Source organism: Scleropages formosus, chromosome 16 (genome assembly GCF_900964775.1).
Source record: "Scleropages formosus chromosome 16, fSclFor1.1, whole genome shotgun sequence".
NCBI classification, from domain to species: domain Eukaryota; kingdom Metazoa; phylum Chordata; class Actinopteri; order Osteoglossiformes; family Osteoglossidae; genus Scleropages; species Scleropages formosus.
Window position 1 is genome coordinate 16,810,511 of NC_041821.1, and position 18,951 is coordinate 16,829,461.

General features: G+C 39.9%; 1 protein-coding gene across 5 annotated transcripts in view; it reads right to left on the reverse strand.

Annotated features, from left to right (window-relative positions):
- The window catches only part of map4k3a (mitogen-activated protein kinase kinase kinase kinase 3a), a 67,603-nt gene that overhangs the window by 16,397 nt on the left and 32,255 nt on the right, over positions 1 to 18,951 (reverse strand). For 3 of the 5 annotated variants that reach the window (XM_018750957.2, XM_018750959.2, XM_018750955.2), the window contains exons 3-15: positions 12,834 to 12,924; positions 11,912 to 11,976; positions 10,935 to 10,990; positions 10,488 to 10,535; positions 10,149 to 10,191; positions 8,844 to 8,916; positions 7,860 to 7,991; positions 7,393 to 7,455; positions 7,023 to 7,104; positions 6,743 to 6,859; positions 3,810 to 3,888; positions 3,183 to 3,241; positions 2,348 to 2,410 (exon numbers count right to left, since the gene is read on the reverse strand). In XM_018750957.2, coding sequence (XP_018606473.2) covers positions 2,348 to 2,410; positions 3,183 to 3,241; positions 3,810 to 3,888; positions 6,743 to 6,859; positions 7,023 to 7,104; positions 7,393 to 7,455; positions 7,860 to 7,991; positions 8,844 to 8,916; positions 10,149 to 10,191; positions 10,488 to 10,535; positions 10,935 to 10,990; positions 11,912 to 11,976; positions 12,834 to 12,924 — 971 coding nt within the window. The remainder of the gene's footprint in view (positions 1 to 2,347; positions 2,411 to 3,182; positions 3,242 to 3,809; positions 3,889 to 6,742; positions 6,860 to 7,022; positions 7,105 to 7,392; positions 7,456 to 7,859; positions 7,992 to 8,843; positions 8,917 to 10,148; positions 10,192 to 10,487; positions 10,536 to 10,934; positions 10,991 to 11,911; positions 11,977 to 12,833; positions 12,925 to 18,951) is intronic. The other 2 variants (XM_018750960.2, XM_018750956.2) reach the window with 1 other exon arrangement.

Here is an 18,951-nt window from a genome sequence, read left to right on the forward strand (position 1 = left end):
TTTTAAAACAATATTCATATTGTTTTTTCCTGCCTGCTGTGTATAAAATAGTGCCAGCTGCATTCACACTGCTTAACTTTTACCTCTTCAAAAATCTAGACTCCAAAGGTATTTTTCCTAAATTTTAGAAACATACTTTCCTTTAGCAGGTGGTGTAGTGCCACTTTGTGCTTGAAGGACCAAGGTTCGAATCCCACCTCTACCTCTAATAGCCTTGAACAAAGTACTTACCCTCAAAGCAGCCAGCTATATGAATAGGTGAATTATAGTAAGTAGCTTAATACTGTAAACTGCTTTGAAGAAAAGCATCATGTGATTCAATAAAAAGTAAATGGGTTGCTTTGGGTTAGCAGGTCCAACTGCAGGGTACACAGCAGCTACTGAGGGCCTGTGCACAGCACCAATACATTCTGGAAACTCTTTGAAACTGGAGTCATATGCCAAAGAGCACAGCTTCAACTTCACTAGAAGTCAGGTTGAAAACTCTTATTAAATCTAAAGAGAAAAGTTAGCATGTAATGCAAAATAAAAAGGATTGTTGTCATCAAACGTCCACTAGATGTGAAGAGCTACCAGTTGAAGCAACAACAGCTTGGATTCCGTAGAGCGAGGGAAAACGGAAGCCTCTAAAAAGCCTCCTCTCAGTACTTTACCACTGTAAACAACTGATTACTGTAAGTTATTAATGGAAAAAAGGTGATCAGCAGATGTAGCAGGGGGAAAGTCAAGATGACCGCAGTCAGTTTTACAGGAAAGCAAACAGAAAGCACAATAATACAGATCAAATGCAAGGTAGTATGAACATTTCAACCACAGCTGCAATCAAAGTACTCAAAACATTGCATAATCACCCCTATCGTCACTTGAATAATTATTTTAAAAAAATCTATACATTTAGCCGAGGCCTCCAGTGATGTAGCAGCACAGATAACCCACACCATGCCATCTGCTCTCTTTGGAGGATAGGGTGATTGATTTTCCCCTCTTTGCCAAAAGGAAATGTACCTTATGCAGCAAACAGTCATATCATTATTTGCTGCATACTGCTGACACAAGGGGTTTGCAGAGCTGCCTGAGAGCACGCGGGGGCAGTGGGCAAGTCATGGGTCTGCTGCGCCTGCCGACTGAGACCAAGCACAGACCACATGCCTCGCCCCATGACATCTTGGCTAAGGTCAGGAGACAATGTGTGCGAACGCAGGCTTGTGTTTACACTGGAGGACCAGGTTGAATGCTGTCTGCTGGGTACCTCTGGACAAAAGATGCAATGAAGATGCTGCACATGAGTGTGCATGCAGCTCTCCCATTAGACCGCTTAGTGTGGATGCTTTTTTGCCAGTATGAGCTCCTGTTTTGAACATTCTGGGTGTGGATATCAATTCAGATAACAGAATTAGCTAAGTGAATACAAAGTAAAATGAAGATTCACCTTCAGCAGGATTTTTCTTTCTTCTACTAATTTGCATGGTATAGTAGCTGTGCCCCAAAAACCCATGCCATTTAAAAGGAAAAAAAAAAAAAACACAAATAATACTATTGTTGTGAATATTTTGTCTGTATCACTGGTAAAAAGCAATGTCTTAGATCAGGGGTGACCAACCTTCTTGGCCAGAGACTGCAATCATAATTGTGAAAGGGTTGGGGAAACCTACATGTTAAAATAATAGTATGTGATGTAATTAATCTTAAATATCGAAATTAAATGTCTAAACTGTTTGCCCATTTTAGATAGCAGAGTATTTTTCCGGGTAGTTCAGAGCAAGGGCCTTGCTCAAATGCACTAGAACAGGGCTGTGCTACAGTTTGACTCAAAGCAAAACCTTTCAGGTTACAAGTCAACTTCAACTAACTTCTGCAACATCTTCTGTGGCCAGAACTGCTATATATTATTATTACTCTCACTTTATTTCTTTACCCACTTGTTCCCGGCAGAGCCACAGTGGCCCAGAGCCTATCCTGGGAGCACAGGGAGGAAGGCTAAGAAGAGACTCATAAGTAACTGACAGGTTATTGACGACAACCTATATTTAAGATGGGCAGCAAGTCCCTAGTAAGGCCATGGTTTACTAATTTACTACTAGCATCAAAGTTAAAATCTTGACCTGGGAACCCCTAGTGCTGCCCAAGAATGCAGCAGAACCAAAGAATCAAAACTGGTCTGATTCATCTCCATTTCACACACACTGGTTTATATTAGTGAACACAAAGTTAGACAGTGGTCCCAAAGAGAACCAACAGAAATCCACTGGTTTTAACAAGAAAGGAAATCAGAAAACAGTGATAGGACAACAGAAGTGTTAACAGCACACCAAAAAGAAAGAAAAAATTTAGAAATAGGCGAAAATACCAGATTAGATCTTGCAGTGTAGTATATTTCTTCTGCACAGTCCAAAAAATCGTCAGTGTCGGGCTGTTTAGCAGACAGACCAAGAAATCCAAGTTACTCACACCCACGCCAAAGGCCAAGGTTAAAAAAAGGAGTAAGAAGTGGTAAATTACGTAAAATGACATGCAACAGATATTTAGAAGTAAGCGACTGCAAGTGTCCAAAAAGCTCTTTGCATTAATTTACAGTTTTGCCACTGCAAACAAGCATTAGCATCAGTTTGCTTTCGGAGAAATACTAAACAAAAGCTAAAAATGTAAATAAAACAATCTTGTGGAAGAAATATCTGTACAAGGTGACTGGGAAGTGAAACGCAGTTTGAACTGCACTCTGAATTTGAACTTGGGTGGGAAAAAAGGCTCCAGCTTGCTACTATTGACTGATGTAAACCTGCATCCTCTGTAAGTGAAGTACTCTGCGATGAGAAACTTTCATTTACCACAAGACTTTAAAGTACACTTGCTTCCTGCCAACAGGAGTTTGTGCGATGATATAAGAAACCAGAACTGTGCCTGAGTAATCAATGCTAAACTGACAACAGAACACCGAGATTCCTACTACGGCACAGAAGTTGAGAGCAAAGCGTTGCTGTGCCTCTGGGTTACATGGTGGCTGGGGGTCGGCTGTGCTCAGCGTGACGAAAAGCAGCAGCGCAATCTTGGCCCTTGGGCACATTCTCCAAAGTTTGTCAGAGCTGGGAGGTCAGTGCAAAAGGGTTTGCTGAGAGACAATATGCAGAGGGGGGGAAAGTACAGCGATGCCAATGGTTGGTCACGACGGGAAAGCAATCACTCACTGGCTCATGATGAGGTTCTGTCTCCTTCCTCAGAGGGGGATCGAACTTCACTTTGCCAACTGTTGGGACAAAATAACAACTCTTGCATTCATATATTCAAAAAAGGGACATCGACATAAGGGACCTTGACTGATGTTGGATGCAGATATATTAAATATATGTGTGCTAGTGTGGCGACCCTGTGATGGACTGGTATACTATTCAAGGCAAATCCCCCTTTCCATCTGCTGCCCCGTACACTGTATTAGGAATTCTTTATCCTGTGAATGATTTAGACTTTACATTTTTGACCTACTTAACAGTTCTTGTTTTGGAACCTGACTTGAGCCTTTTAGCTGAGCCTCACAGGCAATGCAGGGAGAGAACGATTAAAAGTTGAACAGCAAGTCTTTACTGCAAGCAGGTAGGCCAGAAGCAAGCAGGGCTCTGTGGGTCCAAACACTGTGCATCAGCACAAGAGAAACAGGCAAAGAGCTCTTGGATTTCACAGACACCTACAGAACATTCTCTGTGGAACCACGAAGGTTGTCGGTGTGTACGGGAGGCAGGAAGCATAAGGCAAGGAAAAGATGGTTGTAGTGGCTGGTCATAGCCCATTTGGAGCGCATCGAGGGCACAAAGACTCACAGTTTATCTCGGATAGAGTCTTGCCCTCGCGGGAGCTCCGGCTGGTGGAGCGGATTCGTGGCGGCACGGACACGGGAGGCTGTGGTAAAGAAAAGATGTGGGGGAAAGCGTTGAACCCTATAGCAACGTGTCACTAAGACGATGCACACCATCCAAAACAATTTCATTCTTCACACCTTAAAGCTTCGAACAACACATGCATGATGGATGCCCACTACAGAGGGGGAGAACAGCCATTTATGCTACAGCACTGCCATTGCACACCTTGCCTGTGGTACACTGCGTGGTGAAACATGTGTTTCAGTCCTCTTTCCCCTGTTGGATTAAAACATATTTCAATGCAGAATGTAAATCTACCCAGCGTTAATGATTCATTAATGTTTACAAACTGATGCTCGAGTAAAAAGATTTAATGGCTTTTCTGAATACCCAGTATTGAATGTATGCACAACTGCTTTAAATAAGGAGAACCAATGAAATGCACAAGTATGCACTGAAACTACAAGACTGCAGACACAACAAATGTCAATACTTTATACCAGATTGGCTGCAGTTCACTTGTTTAAACAACCAGTTCCCTTCAAAAGGATACATTAACATTTATGAAGAATGTGGATCTGAGATGTGCCAGTCACTTTTTTGATGTTAAACCACATAACTACAATAAATTTTTCTTAAATCACCTCTTCAATAAAAACAAAATGATGGTCTGGTTTCTAATTTCTGTACCAATGAGATTTTAAAACAATAAAATTATACATTTCCATTTATTATGTGCAGAAAGTGAGATAAAAGAGAATGATTCAGCCAAAAGCTATCACCAGTAGCACAAACGTAAAAAAAGAATAAAAATTAATAAAAAAAAAAAAATCCTGTTGGATTCAAGATGAAATGCAGCAAAGTCTGCTTGACTCTCAGAACGCTGTGTGCAAAATAAAGTCATGTATAGAGACGATTTGGATGGGCTGGACAGACCTTTAAAAGCAGGAGAACACAGTTGTAAAGGCAGACCAGTAGGGCTGCTTAACCATATCTGTCAGCCAGTAATGTAACCATCACTGAACACTTCTCTCAAATAAATAAATAAATAAATAAAGTGTGGGGGGAGGGCAGGCTCCAGCTTGTTAAGGTGTAGCAGAGATGGAATAAAGAACTCGGGCTTTTAATGCGAGGGAGGGTTGTGTGTACTGGGCTGATTCCTGTTCAGTCTTGCTCAGTAAATGTCTATGTTGACCATTGTTTGTTCCCCAGTTTGAGCCAAAAGGCCTCTTCTGTTTTTTGTGCCTTTACGTATTTGGGAGAGGGCTCTGGCTGCCTGTTGAGCTTGAAATGGCAAAAAAAAAACCCCCCCCACAAATCCTCCCACCACGGTTCCCCACCTGGTTACTCCTTGAACCTGGCATGCCTGATTGGGCTACAATAGCCACACTTTTTTTAATAAATTATGTCCCCATGGTACAAGGACAAGGCTACAATGAGGTAACAATTATACAGCATTCTAGAAAATTCCTTTCAAGCACTGCACCAAGCAACAGCAACCTTGCTATGTTGCTTCTGCAAAGCATCCCCTAAATAAAGACATTAATTTGCAGCCCTAACATGTTTTTTTTTTAGCAATCATGTGATAGCCCCCTTGCTGACATGTCGACTGAAGCGCTGCTTTGATGGTGGAGGGGTGCAGGGCAGATGCTTCTTGCAGCTCGCCAATATGATGAGCTCTGCTGTTTCTCAAAAAAAAATCATTAGGTGCTGTTTGATGTCTTTATGCAACATGTCCCGCTCGGCCAAGCGGTACCAGTGTTATTTATTTATTAGACGTTGTGCACCCCCCACTCACCCAAACCCCTTATGTTAGGAAGGAGGACACACAACACAGTTTGAGGGGACACATGTTGAGTGTGAAGAGCATTCTTTAACTGCTGACATCCAGACATGTGGCTTCTCTGCTGTCTCTTTGGAGACATGTGCCGTACGTGAGCAGTGGTCAAAAAGTAACTGTCTTCTGTGAAGTTGTACTGCTGTCCAACAGCTCACCAGAGTGCAGGGGTACAATGGTGCGCCATTTTGGATGGTCTTTTACAATTGACTTAAATTCACATGACCTCAGAAGCCTTCATTAATGAATATCTATTTGAATTTAATCAGAGAAAAAAAAACATTATTCAACAGCAGTTAAATGAGCTGAAAAGCACAGCGGAATAAGAGAAAGTAACATGTTTTCATCTGAACCCAGGCTGACATAAAATCAGTTTTGACTTTGATGGTTAAGTTTTCTATACAGTACCATGCCTAACAAAAAGTAAGATGCACGTATAAAAAGTTCAGAAACAGCTGTTAGTAAAAGACAATTCAAATCAATCCATCCAGTGAGCTGACAGTGTAGGACAATTGAGTACCACTCCATATGGTATAACCACAATCTTGGCTTGTTCATGCAGTTCTTTGCATTACTTTGTCACTATGCAGGCTGTCTAGTAATGATCCACACCTAAAATGTCTATAACCGTTCCACTTTCAGCACTACAGATGTGCAAACCTCAAAAATCTACCCACTCCAAACACATGCAGCCACACTGGGCTCGCTGGCACAGCGATGTGCACATGAGTGGCTGGTACCTTTGAGCGCATGGCGAAACGCACCACTCGCCGAGACATCGGCGTCACCGGGAGGAACAAGCCTCGGTACTTAAACTACAAGAACAGGGATGCATGGGCGGACATGTGAGCAGACACGCAGACACACAGTGAGGGTACACGAGGGCACAACGCGAGGCTGCAAGTTGAGAAAAGTGGTGTCTAGATGTGAGTTTATTACACAAAGAGCACAAACAACCTGGAGTTTTACAAAGCTGGCGCTGCAGTAACGCCGTTAAACACCATGTGGGGCTCATGTACTGACATAAATGTGCTGGTAAAAACAAGCTGCATTATACCTCAGGCTCAGGGTCATCATCGTCAAAGTCTGGGTACAGGCTGTGATCTGGGTTGTTGGCCTTGTCGAGGAGCTCGATGGCCAGTGTCCGACTCAGAGGCTGTGACACAAAGGGGTGCTGGGGCACAGGGCACACGGCACAGAAAACACACGGGGTCAGAACATCTCCACACGGGCTCCTCCCTTCTGTACACTGTCATTTCAGCTTTGCCCTGGACCACTGACCCTGCTGGAGCACAGCCCAGCACTCAGCTGATTTGAAATCCCGAAAATCCACCAACCTGCAGCAGTTTCTCGGCGGTTGGCCTTTTCTTCGGATTTTTTATCAGGGCCATTTTGACAAAATGGTGGAAATTGTTTGACCTTTCAGAAACAAGGTGAAAGATCATTTGCATCAGTGATTTCACATGTTTTTTTTCTCATCTCTGCTTTTAATGTTAAAAGCACAATAAAAACATTAGCTAAGGAAGGAATTCCTGAGAAAAAAATCCAGCAGATCAGTCAAGGACATGTTGACTTAAGCAGAAAGGCCAGAAATTTATACACTCACACACTTACAACCACACTTGCACACAGGATTATTACATATGGTGAACACATGAGAAAATCTCTGTGAAATAAAGTACCAATTCCATGTATAAAACATCTTACCACTTTACTTTGTCTTTCAGTTTGGGAGGTTGAAAGTTACTTTTGGTCATCAAGAAGAGAGCCCTGAAAGAGAGCAAACAGTGACAAAACTGCACAGAAATCCTACAAAATCCTACAAAAACAATTGGAAAAAAAATGCCTATAAGGGCTCATTCATTTAAGAAACAACTCATTTTGAGTGCTGGAAACATGGCTTTTATCATTACTGCTGGACTGTATGTATCCGTGTTCTGCCACATGATTGACTGTTAAGTTACACATACAAGCATACCCATACAACAGCATAATTTAAGATAATATTTTACTGTGATACATGCATATTAGTTTAAGCTGCGTTACACTGCAGCGGCAACAGAAAGAAGAATCAGTGGTGTTAGCATCCATTTACTGTGACAGCGTGACAATGACAACCTTGAAAGCGAAATGGTCCCCGTACAGGGCAGCAGCATGCGTGCCCTCAGGCTCACCTCATCGGGTGCAGGTCAAACATAGGCGGTTGCAGTTCGGCCAGCTCAATGGCCGTGATGCCCACTGCCCAGATGTCACACAGGTGGTTGTACCCGCCCTTCCGCTCCACAGCAGCAACTTCGGGAGCCATCCTGCACACACAGGGGATATGCTTGAACACCCCTCTTTTCTTCTACCTCTCAAAATATCAACAACAAGCATTTACGTCTGGTATATTTTCTCATGCAATCACACAATATTTCATACGGAAAATAACACAAATTATTTCTCTTTTACAGCACCAAACTGGAGGAACAAGTACAGTCATAAAGAGTATCCATTCACTACGGCTGTCCAGGTTCTCTAATTTCAGACATAGGTACATTAGTGACCGCTCCCCTTTAGCTCCTTTACTGGCCATGGGCAAAAGCAACTGGAAAATTTGGTTTCATTGCAACTGGAACAAAGAAGGGTAAAGGCAGCTGGTAGAAAATGTGAGTGACATGGTGGTTCTCAACTTGACAGCAGTTTTCCTGACCTCTTGTATGGTCTACAGTGTGTGAGACTTGGGTCGGGAAGAGGATTTAGAAAGGTAGTACCAGTACATTTGGGTGTTTTCATGACAGGATGTATTTCGAGCACCATTTCCCCTCAAGGTAGTTTTCTTTTAATTAAATAACAATATTACAGCAGTCAACACTGCTATACCATAAAACAAGTGAGATGTATTATTTTAAATTATGGTCAAGATTTTCAGTTTCACGCACTTTCGTTATAATGTTGACCGGAGAAAGTGATGCCAACCTCAGGAGTAAAGGAAGCCAACAGGGCAGCATCAAATGCATATACAACCCATGTTTGAAGGAATGTTTTGGTTTGAATGAAGAGTCATGATTAATAACACTAATCTATTGAAGGCATATAAAAAGTGACACATGCAGAAGATTCAAGCAGACACCACAGAAGATGATCAGAGGGCAGTGGAACTGCGAGGGATGACTCACCAGTAAGGTGTGCCGATGAAAGACTTTCTTTTGGCTAGCGTTGCCGTTATCTGTGCAGAGACTCCAAAGTCGGCTGAAACATCAAAACACAGGCAGCAAGATTAGTTTCCAGATTCCTTCAAAAAAGGAATAAAATGCACAAACAGTACGCATTTCCTGAAATCACCGACCCAATGCATTCTGCTATTACGTTATGCAAGGAAAATGAAGAGTTTAGCAGAGACAACAATTTTGATGAATTTTTAATACCACAAATTAATTAGCATCAGATATTAATCACTAATTCATATTAATTTGTTATTTCAAGGTTGAAAAGATGGCAAACAAAGACTTGAATATGAATACGGATGTGCTTTCAGAAGTCTAATTTACTCAACTGCTATTTGTGTAGTTACAGAAATTAATGGAGATTTTCAAATATTTCCAAAGACTGCAACCTTTCTTTGCTCATCTTAGGGTATTTATTTGAAAAATGACTTCAGATTAGTGGGGAGAGGTGCCACACCTTTGCAAACACAAACACAAGGTACAATTACAGTTCACCTTCTCATTCTTATTATTCTTATCGTTCAAAACCTCAGCTGGCAATATCAACGCTTGAGAGCTTTTTTTTATTTACAGCATCTGTACGTATGACACGAGAGATGCAGACACACATGAAAGGTAAAAGCGAAGTAGGTTAGCCAGCTGGTTAAGAATCTACACAAGAATGAAATGAGTTTTTGCACCCTAAAGAAATTTTCTGCAGTTAATTATCCAGAATGTTCAAATACAAGATACAAATGTTGTCCAACAATTATAATAATAACAGGAACAAAGAAAAAAGAGGAGTGGAGGGAAATGAATGGTCATGGTACTAATTTTTATTTGTAGCAGAAGAAAAAATACCTGTTTACCAGCTGAGCCAACAGCCAACTACAGTAAAATGTACCCAAACAATAGGACTCTAACTGCGATAATTAAATTTGCTTCTGCAAGATGTACAGCCTTGTGCTAGTGAGTGCTGGTGATCAATAACAAGATGTTCCACATTTATGCATTAACAAGCAGCATTATATAGGTTTTTAGAGACAGTGTATTTTCAAATTCAGTCACTGTAAATTACCAGTAGCTTATCATAGGTATGGCTGAGATTTTTTACACTCCTCAAGCCTTGTACAAATGAATTCCTGTACTATTAGACTTTTAATAATTGTGACTCGGTGGGGGGGTATAAGTGACTTTGGAGATACAAAACAAAACAAATTATGAACAGACATCTGGTCCTAGATACGTTAAAGCTGAAGAGCTGGTGGATATACTTACCTAGTTTGACATATCCATTATCAGTTAGAAGAATATTTGCTCCCTTCAGGAAAACAAACAAACTCAATGTTAAAAAGGCACTAAATTATAAGAACTCTAAATATGCCTGACAAATAAAACCATTATACAGGTTAAAATAAATACACAGTGCACTTGGGATGAGATGATTCTTGATAATTATGAACAGATGCCTGAAAGCTCTAAATTCTCAACACTGCACTAAACTCTTGTCCCAAATATGCTTGATTATCATTTGATTGCCATTTCAGATTTTTGTGTCTTTAATCACATTTGAAATGGTAGATAAATATTAATACAAATGGCATGCATTAGCCTTACCTTAATGTCTCTATGCATTTTTCCTTTGCTGTGGAGATAGTACAAACCCTGGGGAGGAGAAAAGAGTTTATAAACAATTTCACTTGTGAGTACTGAGAGTAATGTGATTGTCCTTGAGAAACTGCTCAATTAACCTTGGCAATGGGATGCAGAAAGGCTGGGATGGGTATTCTGTTGGAATAATTAGAATGTGCTGTTAATGACCGTGGATTTGAATTTGCCTCCCAGCACAGGCAGCAGGGCAGTGGAGTGCCGAGGTCTAGGCACTGTGTTTATAATAGTGTACACACATCATTAGCTTAAATACTCCCCTTTTGTAGTCCCTTCCCCTGCCCAGTTGAGGTAGAGGGAGTTTTGCCCCTTTCTCCCCAGCCAAGGAGTAAACATCAATCACTGAATATTAATACTAATAGAGAACACAAGCAACCAAAAGCAGTAACAGCATACCTGCAGAGTTTCCCGTGACACATAGGCTATTTGAGATTCTGACAACGGCCCTGTCACTGAGGAAAACACACACAGACACACACATATAGGAACATACAGTCAACATCAATTAACTTAACATTTAAACAGAGCTACCTGCACAAGCTAAGGAAACTGCAGGCATGGAGAAAAGCAGTGGCATTTTGTGAAAGGAAAGAATAAATCAGTTCTACTTCACTCATTAGCGCACAAATTGCCGCTGTGTTGTCTTCAGCAAAACTAGACGAACATGTTAAATAAAATAGTACCAAAAAAATTTTATTTCACTCTGAAGGCGCATCCCAGAGATCTTAAGTTGAAGTTTTAATATTTGCATGCCTTCTCCATCAACACACGGAGTTATTCCCTTTCATGATCAGATTAAGCGCACTAATTGGGTCCATGCTGTCTGTACGCACAGCACTCGGTCTTATGACTTTCAGTCCAAAGGACTCAGGGGTAACAAAAACACAAAAAGCAGTAAAGTTCTGCTTATTAAAGAGTGAAAAAGAGGAGTCTCTGGTACAGCTAGTGGTGGGTCAATTAGACGGAATCAGATGTGTCAGTCCCTCTGATCGGAGTTATGAACAAACCGAGTTACAGACTTCTGGTTCCAAATATATTCAAAAGTTAAGGAGCCAGTGTATACAGTGCATGGCTGTTCCCTCCCTCAACATGGTCCCTGTGAGAAAGTAGTTTTCTAGCCAAAATAAATTACATGAAAACAACACTAAATAAAAACTTATCATCTGATAATTCAGGTAAGGGAGTCAGACAGTTAAAAGCATTAGAGAACAAACTATAATATTTTGTAGACAAGTTAGCACTACAAGAGATTACGTTAGATAAAATTTATTGAGAAACTCAGGAACTATTTGTCTTTCAGTTTTGTGAGACAGAAGATTATGAAAAACACAGCCAATATTTCGTTATCGTTAGCTGTCTCCATTATTTCTTACCATGATATATATCCTGCAGAGATCCCCCTCCACAGTATTCCATGCATATCCATAATTTATCTCTTCTGAAAGAAGAAGGAAACAACTTCTGTTACAATCAATATTTCTCTAAATAGCCCAAAAACCAGTGCAAAGAGTAGAGCCAAATAGGATTCACGTTCAGGTATCTTTCCAAGTCATGTTTTTCTAAGTCTATTTTTTGTTGTTCCTGTCCAATATTTTGAGGACTAGAATTGTTAATCAAGCAATTATAAAACACAGATAATCACTTAATCTTAATACACTGTTTAACCAACTTAATTTCTAGATATTAACCCAAGTTATACACTTCATTTTGAGATTTATAGCCTAAAAATCACATTCACATGAAATTATACCACTCGTTTTAGAGTAAAATAAGCAAAATGTATGTATTATTTATGCGGTACTATTACAAAATTACAAATGATTTCTAAACAAATATCTTGGCTGCATTTTAACACATACCAGTCTATGGCAATCACTCAACATGTTGGCCTCTTTACTGTGGCCAAAATAATACCACCACAGGATGGACAGTAATATGGGGTGGGACCTATTGCTGTGGCTTTGTAGGTAGGTGTGTGTGAACTCTTGAATTCGCCATTTGCCTAACCCATCCATTTCTTACCACTGGCCAGATCTGACAGGATGCTTCAGATGTACAAAATTTAAATAAAACACCTAAAATTCAGTGAAACTGCAGATCACTAATTTAATGTGCTCTGATGCCTAGTGTGGAGGATGTCCTGAAGGTGTATAGCAAAGAGATATGTGCAAGTTGTGAATGTGTCAAATTTGACAGTACACAACAGGAGTGTTAAGGCAGGGAGGTTTTCATTGACAATAAATGTAGAAGTTCAGGTCCTACTAGAGAGAAGCACAAAGCAGAAATAGGCCGCACCTCAGATAGCTGCCAAAATAGGCCACGATGTTGGAGTGCTTGCAGTCCTTCATCATGATGATCTCCTGCTGCACCACTGCAAAGTCTTCCCCTGTGGGAAAGGGTGAACACCGACATGATGAGCACAAAAGGGAGCCACAGAGAGGGGCTCCCACGAAAAGAATAAAAATGTCTGGTGAAAGTTAGCAACCTTGTATTTATAATATTTTACTTTTCTTATTTTATTTTTTGCATGCTGAGTACAGAAGGAGCAGCAGAAGTCTGCTGGCAATGCTAGTTATTCTCACCTAAGAAAGAGGTGTATCTGACAAAAACAGTGAAACAATACCCTAAAAAAAAAGCAGTCAGGAACCAAGCATTAGTGACACATTAAAATGTTATTATGGTGAAGTTAGTCAGCGACAGATTTCTAATGCAACCGTTACCTGAGAAAGAGGTGTGACAATCTCCTTAACAACGGACATGTGAATCTGTGAACGCGGGCAGGCCATGTAAAGAATGAGAAATTTTATAGGACTACTGCCATCCGGTATAACGTTATTTCCTTATTGCAAGGGGTCTTCAAGGCTCTACTCTTATTATTTATTTACCTGAGAAGAATTTTCCATTTGAATATCAAGTTATTTACAGTGGGTTACCCATTTATACAGCTGGGCAATTTTTACTGTATCAATGCAGGATAAGTACCTCGATCAAGCACATTACAACAGGAGGTGGGATTGGAACCCAGGACCTTTGAGTGCCAGGGGAAAGCTTAACACATTACAGTCCTTGAAATGTGTATGCATTCGTTCCATGTTTTCACAGAAATGCATGAAAAATTCCAACGTTTGTCACTGTTTACCCAGGTTAAAAATGCTACATGCAAGTCTTGCTGGCTAACATTTGGCAGATTTTAACTAACCTATACATTTTCAGGATTATGAAATCTATATGTCAAAATGTTTACATGAAAAGTGGAATATTTCCTCTGCAAGAATAGTGATAAACAAAATATGGTTTTTCTTGAGATTCTTTCATGACCTAAAACAGATAAATCATACCACCTCCACACTTCATGGTTTCAACAGACAAGCTGTGTTCTTATAAACGAGTTAAAAATAGCGCTCAGAATCATAATCAGTTAAAGCTGCCAAATGTCACGCCAAAGAAGTGCAATACAAATTAACAGATTATAGATCAGACCTCTGCATCTACAAAACAGGTCACAAATCAAATTGTGTTTCTGTCATTTCCACACGGCAATTAATATAGTATGGTTATTATTATAACCATTGCATCCAAAAGCACAACAATGAACATATTGTCCCCTTTCCCCTATTGACTGACGGATATTTTGAGAAAAACTGAAACGAACAAATCTGTTTCCCTAATATGTATCACATGCTAATTTTGGTAATAGGTATAAAGGAAAGTCATAATTATGAGTTGATTTATTTTTTAAACCCGGTAGCATGTTCTTAAATGGAGACAAGAATTTTAAAGTTATTATGGTCACCTTCATCAATTCACTTGTTTATCACTTTTGCCAGTTCGTAACAAGCTGTTGCCATAGCAATGCACGGCATTCAGGGTGGGAATGCAGGGAGGAAAGAGCTTTTATTACACATACTTTGTCTGGATTACTTATTCCCATGTCAGAAAAAATACATTTAAAAAGACACCAATTTGCATATCAAGCATATTTATAATGGAAAACTCAGAGGGCAAGCGCTTCAATGATCCTGACGTCACTGCTGCTAAGCAACCACTGTGACAACAAAGTAGAGTTGGAGGTAGAGGGCCAACACAGAAACCATGTCACGAGAATTAACTACTTGCTTTAATAAAAGGTATGAAAATGCTGGACTACTATCTGTTGGAGCCAGAAAAGAGCGGCCACTTGTGAGGGGAAAAAAACTGAGATCAGGGAACGGGCAAGGCGGCAGCGCTTTGCCAGCACTGAGCACACACTGTGGTGACAGTCCATCCTGGGAGCTCGTCTTACTACACTTACTGCACCTGGCTTCAGAATGACAGAGCTCGTTGAGAAGAATGGAATAAAAATATTTTGGAAAAACTCCAGCTGCTGAGGATCCACTGTGCTTGTTTCAGTCAATATCTGACATGTCACAGTAAATTAGGCCCAAGGTAAAGGGAGCAAAGTGTGTCCACATTACTCTCCTTAAATACTGGTCTGCTCTCTCTGTTCTCCCACCTTAAGCTCAGTCTGCCCCTTTCAAAGGGGGTCCCACAGTATCGAGGGAGGTTATGTTCTGTGATCTACCCTTCTCCATACGCCAAACCCTCTGCATGGTGCTCATATGCCTTCTTTTCCTTCTAGAATTCTCCTGTGCTTAAAGGGAGGACACAGAGGACGCACGACAGGCTCAGGGGACGGCTGCTGTGGGGAAGGTGTCCGCCATAGCTTGAGTGAGGAGGACAAAAGCGGAAACGGTCCTGATAGGCTACCGGCAACCAGACGGAAGCGCCTTTCAATGACTGCGTTTCACCTCGCTGGGGATCATGGGATCCAGTCCAAAGGTCTGTTCTATTTCTCTGCCCAGGTCCTTAATGTCGCCTAGCTGTAAACAGACAACACAAACAAAGCCTTCCCAGCCAAAAGTATGATGTCATCAAGAACAATGATGGTGCAGGACTTCATTCTAAGTAACTGCCAGATTAATCTGTCCAGTTGTCAATTTTAATATTTTCACTGTGTAACTTTACAAAACAAAAGACTTAATCAAAATAAAGATCATAAAGGGGCATCAAGATTTGAGCTGCAATGCCTCTCAAATAAAATTTAATATATATATACACCTACATACAGACAGACACAAACTAACATGTGTTCCTGCATAAAACTAACTTGCAACTGGGTCAGTCTTAGAAACATCAGATGAAACCATAAGAGAAAAAACTGTCTTAGGGCTGTGAGAAGGCCTTAGCATTTTGATCTCACAATAGTGGCAGCCATGATGATCTAGCAAAAATTTTAGGTCCTTTAATGTCTTCCAAAGGATGGAACATTTTATTTTAACAAAATTCTCAACAAATCCTGTTTCAGTAATGAGAACTCTCTGTAGGGGTTACAGAGAAAACAATGACATTTTTAAGGCATGAAAAACTAAACATGAACTCATATTCATTCATCTTTAGTCTCAACTTCTTCGTGAGGCATCACGGAAAAATCTAACTTTATTCAAACCATGTTGGTAACTGATTAACTGAGAATAAGAATTTTAAGAGACTGAAATGTCACACTTACTTTGTATATGAAAAGATGCTTGGAAGATGGTGGTCCACATATTGAAGAGGCTATACCTATTATTTTTTATGGGAACACCTATCATCTGTCCCTAGAATAACACCATTTCACTAAAAATTCTTTCAAACATATACATCACTATTACACTAATAATATGACTGCTTACTTCTAATTTGTTCCATTTTCAATAGATTCAGATAAACTGCTGAGCAAGAAAATGAGAATGTACTACCTTGTAAGAGGCTGTTAAATCCATTAGATATCTAATGGTAATGCTTCCATTTTGACCTTGTACAGGACCCACTGATTTAGCAGGTTTAGCTTCCTATAAATAAAGCATGAACCCACCAAATATACTAAGATCAGGTCACAAATTAGGCAGACAAATTAAAAAGACATGCAGCTCCAAATGGGTACTAACTATAAACAAAACTGCCATAACTAATCACTTTACGCTGATTGAAATGAGCACTATTTCTCAGTTAGCACCTCATTTTAGTGATGCTTAAGAGAAACTGACAATTAAGGCCTCTGCCAAGTAAGTTTTGTCTGGGGGGAGTGCCGAATTACAATTCACTAAGTGTAACAATTAATGATTAATTAATACATAATTAATTATCCTCACAATCCTAAATTTCCCCTCAGCATTTCCATTATGTGCCAATATGCTGAGGTTCAGCTAACGAGCAGCATTTAGTTTGTTATTAAATTAATAAGGCAAAATTAATGAAGTGTAAAGTAAACGATCCTTTCGCCCTGCTATTAGACAATGATAATCGTTCTACAGGTTGTAGCACAATATTTCAAAGAGGCTGTGATATGAAGTATTTGACAGCTGAATTATTTAATGTATAGATCAAACCAGACTAATTTACATATGAGACAGATGGGGGGGGTCTCAAGGTCAGATGAATGCACTGGAGAACATGGGCTTTTTCAAGTTTCTGTCTCAGCTTTTTATGCCAAAATGCATGTCAGAAAGTACAGATCATAGGGAAATGTGTAGCAGTTTGGAGAACGACACAAATGGGAGAGGCTTTACTCTGCCTTTTCTCGGGTGAGCCCATAATTAAGAGAATGTTTCTTGGATGTGTTTTGTTTCGATGCATCCATTCAAAAGGTAGCAGATTATATTTTGTTCAATGAAACATGGTTGCCAGTTAAAGATCCAAAAAGGATCAGGCTGTTTGAGAAACCCTTCCATTCTGACTTTACGTGGTGCGTTCCAAAAACAATTTTTCGGAAAAACCAGAAGTTTAGATTTAGTATGTTCTCATTTTCTTCACTGAACAGACCAACACAAAATCTACTGATCGCTACTACGATCATTCAAGTCTTGCAGCTTAACGTATAGATGTTTAGACCTCCTCTGGTGCAGTTCCACCACGGTGCCCTGGGGCTCAATGTGTTTATCCAAATTCCTGCACCTGAGCTGCACATCCACCATGAAGGTTTCACATAAATCAATTTGTTTGCTGCTGTTAGCTGAGCAAGTATTCAGCCCTCCAAAAACCTTTGGGAAATATGCTATCTTTATCCTTTAATTAGATCGCTGTACAGTTTTCAAAACATGTTCTCCGTGTTTGTATATTACATGTAACATAATGGGAATAATTTGATCGCAGTATTCTAAATCCTCTGATGGTAGACCCACAACGCAACTCAGCATGGCATTTGGAGCTCAAAGGCTGTGTTTTTGCTGTCTTCTCCTCACAATATGAGAAAGTGGGGTGGGGGGGAGGAATGTGTGGACAGTGAAAAATGCCAGCCATGAGAGCTATAAGAGCAGTAGGTTTAGTTAACATTTCATCTGAGTGATGGTGCTGCACATTTCGGAATGAAACCTTGCTGGTGGCTCTTAGCCTGGACTGCTTCTGCAAAAACATCCCACTGTATAAATCAGTAAAACTGCATCTTTCTTTTAATGGAAATACTGACTTAGGAAAAAAATACCTTTAAGAGTACTTTTTCATGAAAATCTATTAAGCAGAATTTTTTTTAAAGACTGTGTTTTAAAAATAAGGAAGTCTGCTCCTAAGTTAAATTGCTATGCAACTTAATAAAATCTTAACAATACAGCTTAATCCCTGAATTTATTCACATGTAGGGTTTGTTAAAATATCAGATAAAGCTGTCATCAGAAAATTTTCCATAAAACTTTGTATTACAGCAACGTATTGTCTGCAGTACTAAATGTTTTATGCAGCAATAAGACGATGCTTGTTGTTGCTTCCTGCTACTACAGAATTTATTTCACTACCATCATGCATGGCATCCTGACAACTTCCTCTAATACAGAAACTCATCACATCAGCAAAATCATAAAGCCAGAAAGTTATCAAGTACAGTAATAAAAAAAAAAAGATAAATAAAAGTAATTGGAAAGGAAGGGCAATATAAATATGAAATAGAGTTGAAGCATTTCTTGTTTCACAAATCTCACATTGTTCTCTTCCATGGAACATCGATTTGCTCTGGTTCTGGTGCCGGTTTGTGTGTTTTATTTACCGTGTTTGGATTTTTATATGACAACCCAATTTTTTTGCATTTCCTGTTTACTTTTACAGAGTATCTTTAAGCCGTTGATCAAACGGAATCTGCAACATCACAAGAAAAAAAGATTAAAAAAAGTTGAATAAGTCTGCATAATTTTCCATTGTTTGATCCACATCAATGACGATTTCTATTATTTCTTGTAGGAAAAATATTCCTGCTCTACATTGTTTCACTGTATGCAGCACTTTTTTGGTGCATATTAGTGTCACACCACTGAAACCTCTTGTATGTCATTTGTCAGTGCAGCTGAGTTTTACGTAGCTGAACTCTTCTCTGCGGGTGAGCAAGAACCTGGCTGTGCATTAATTCATA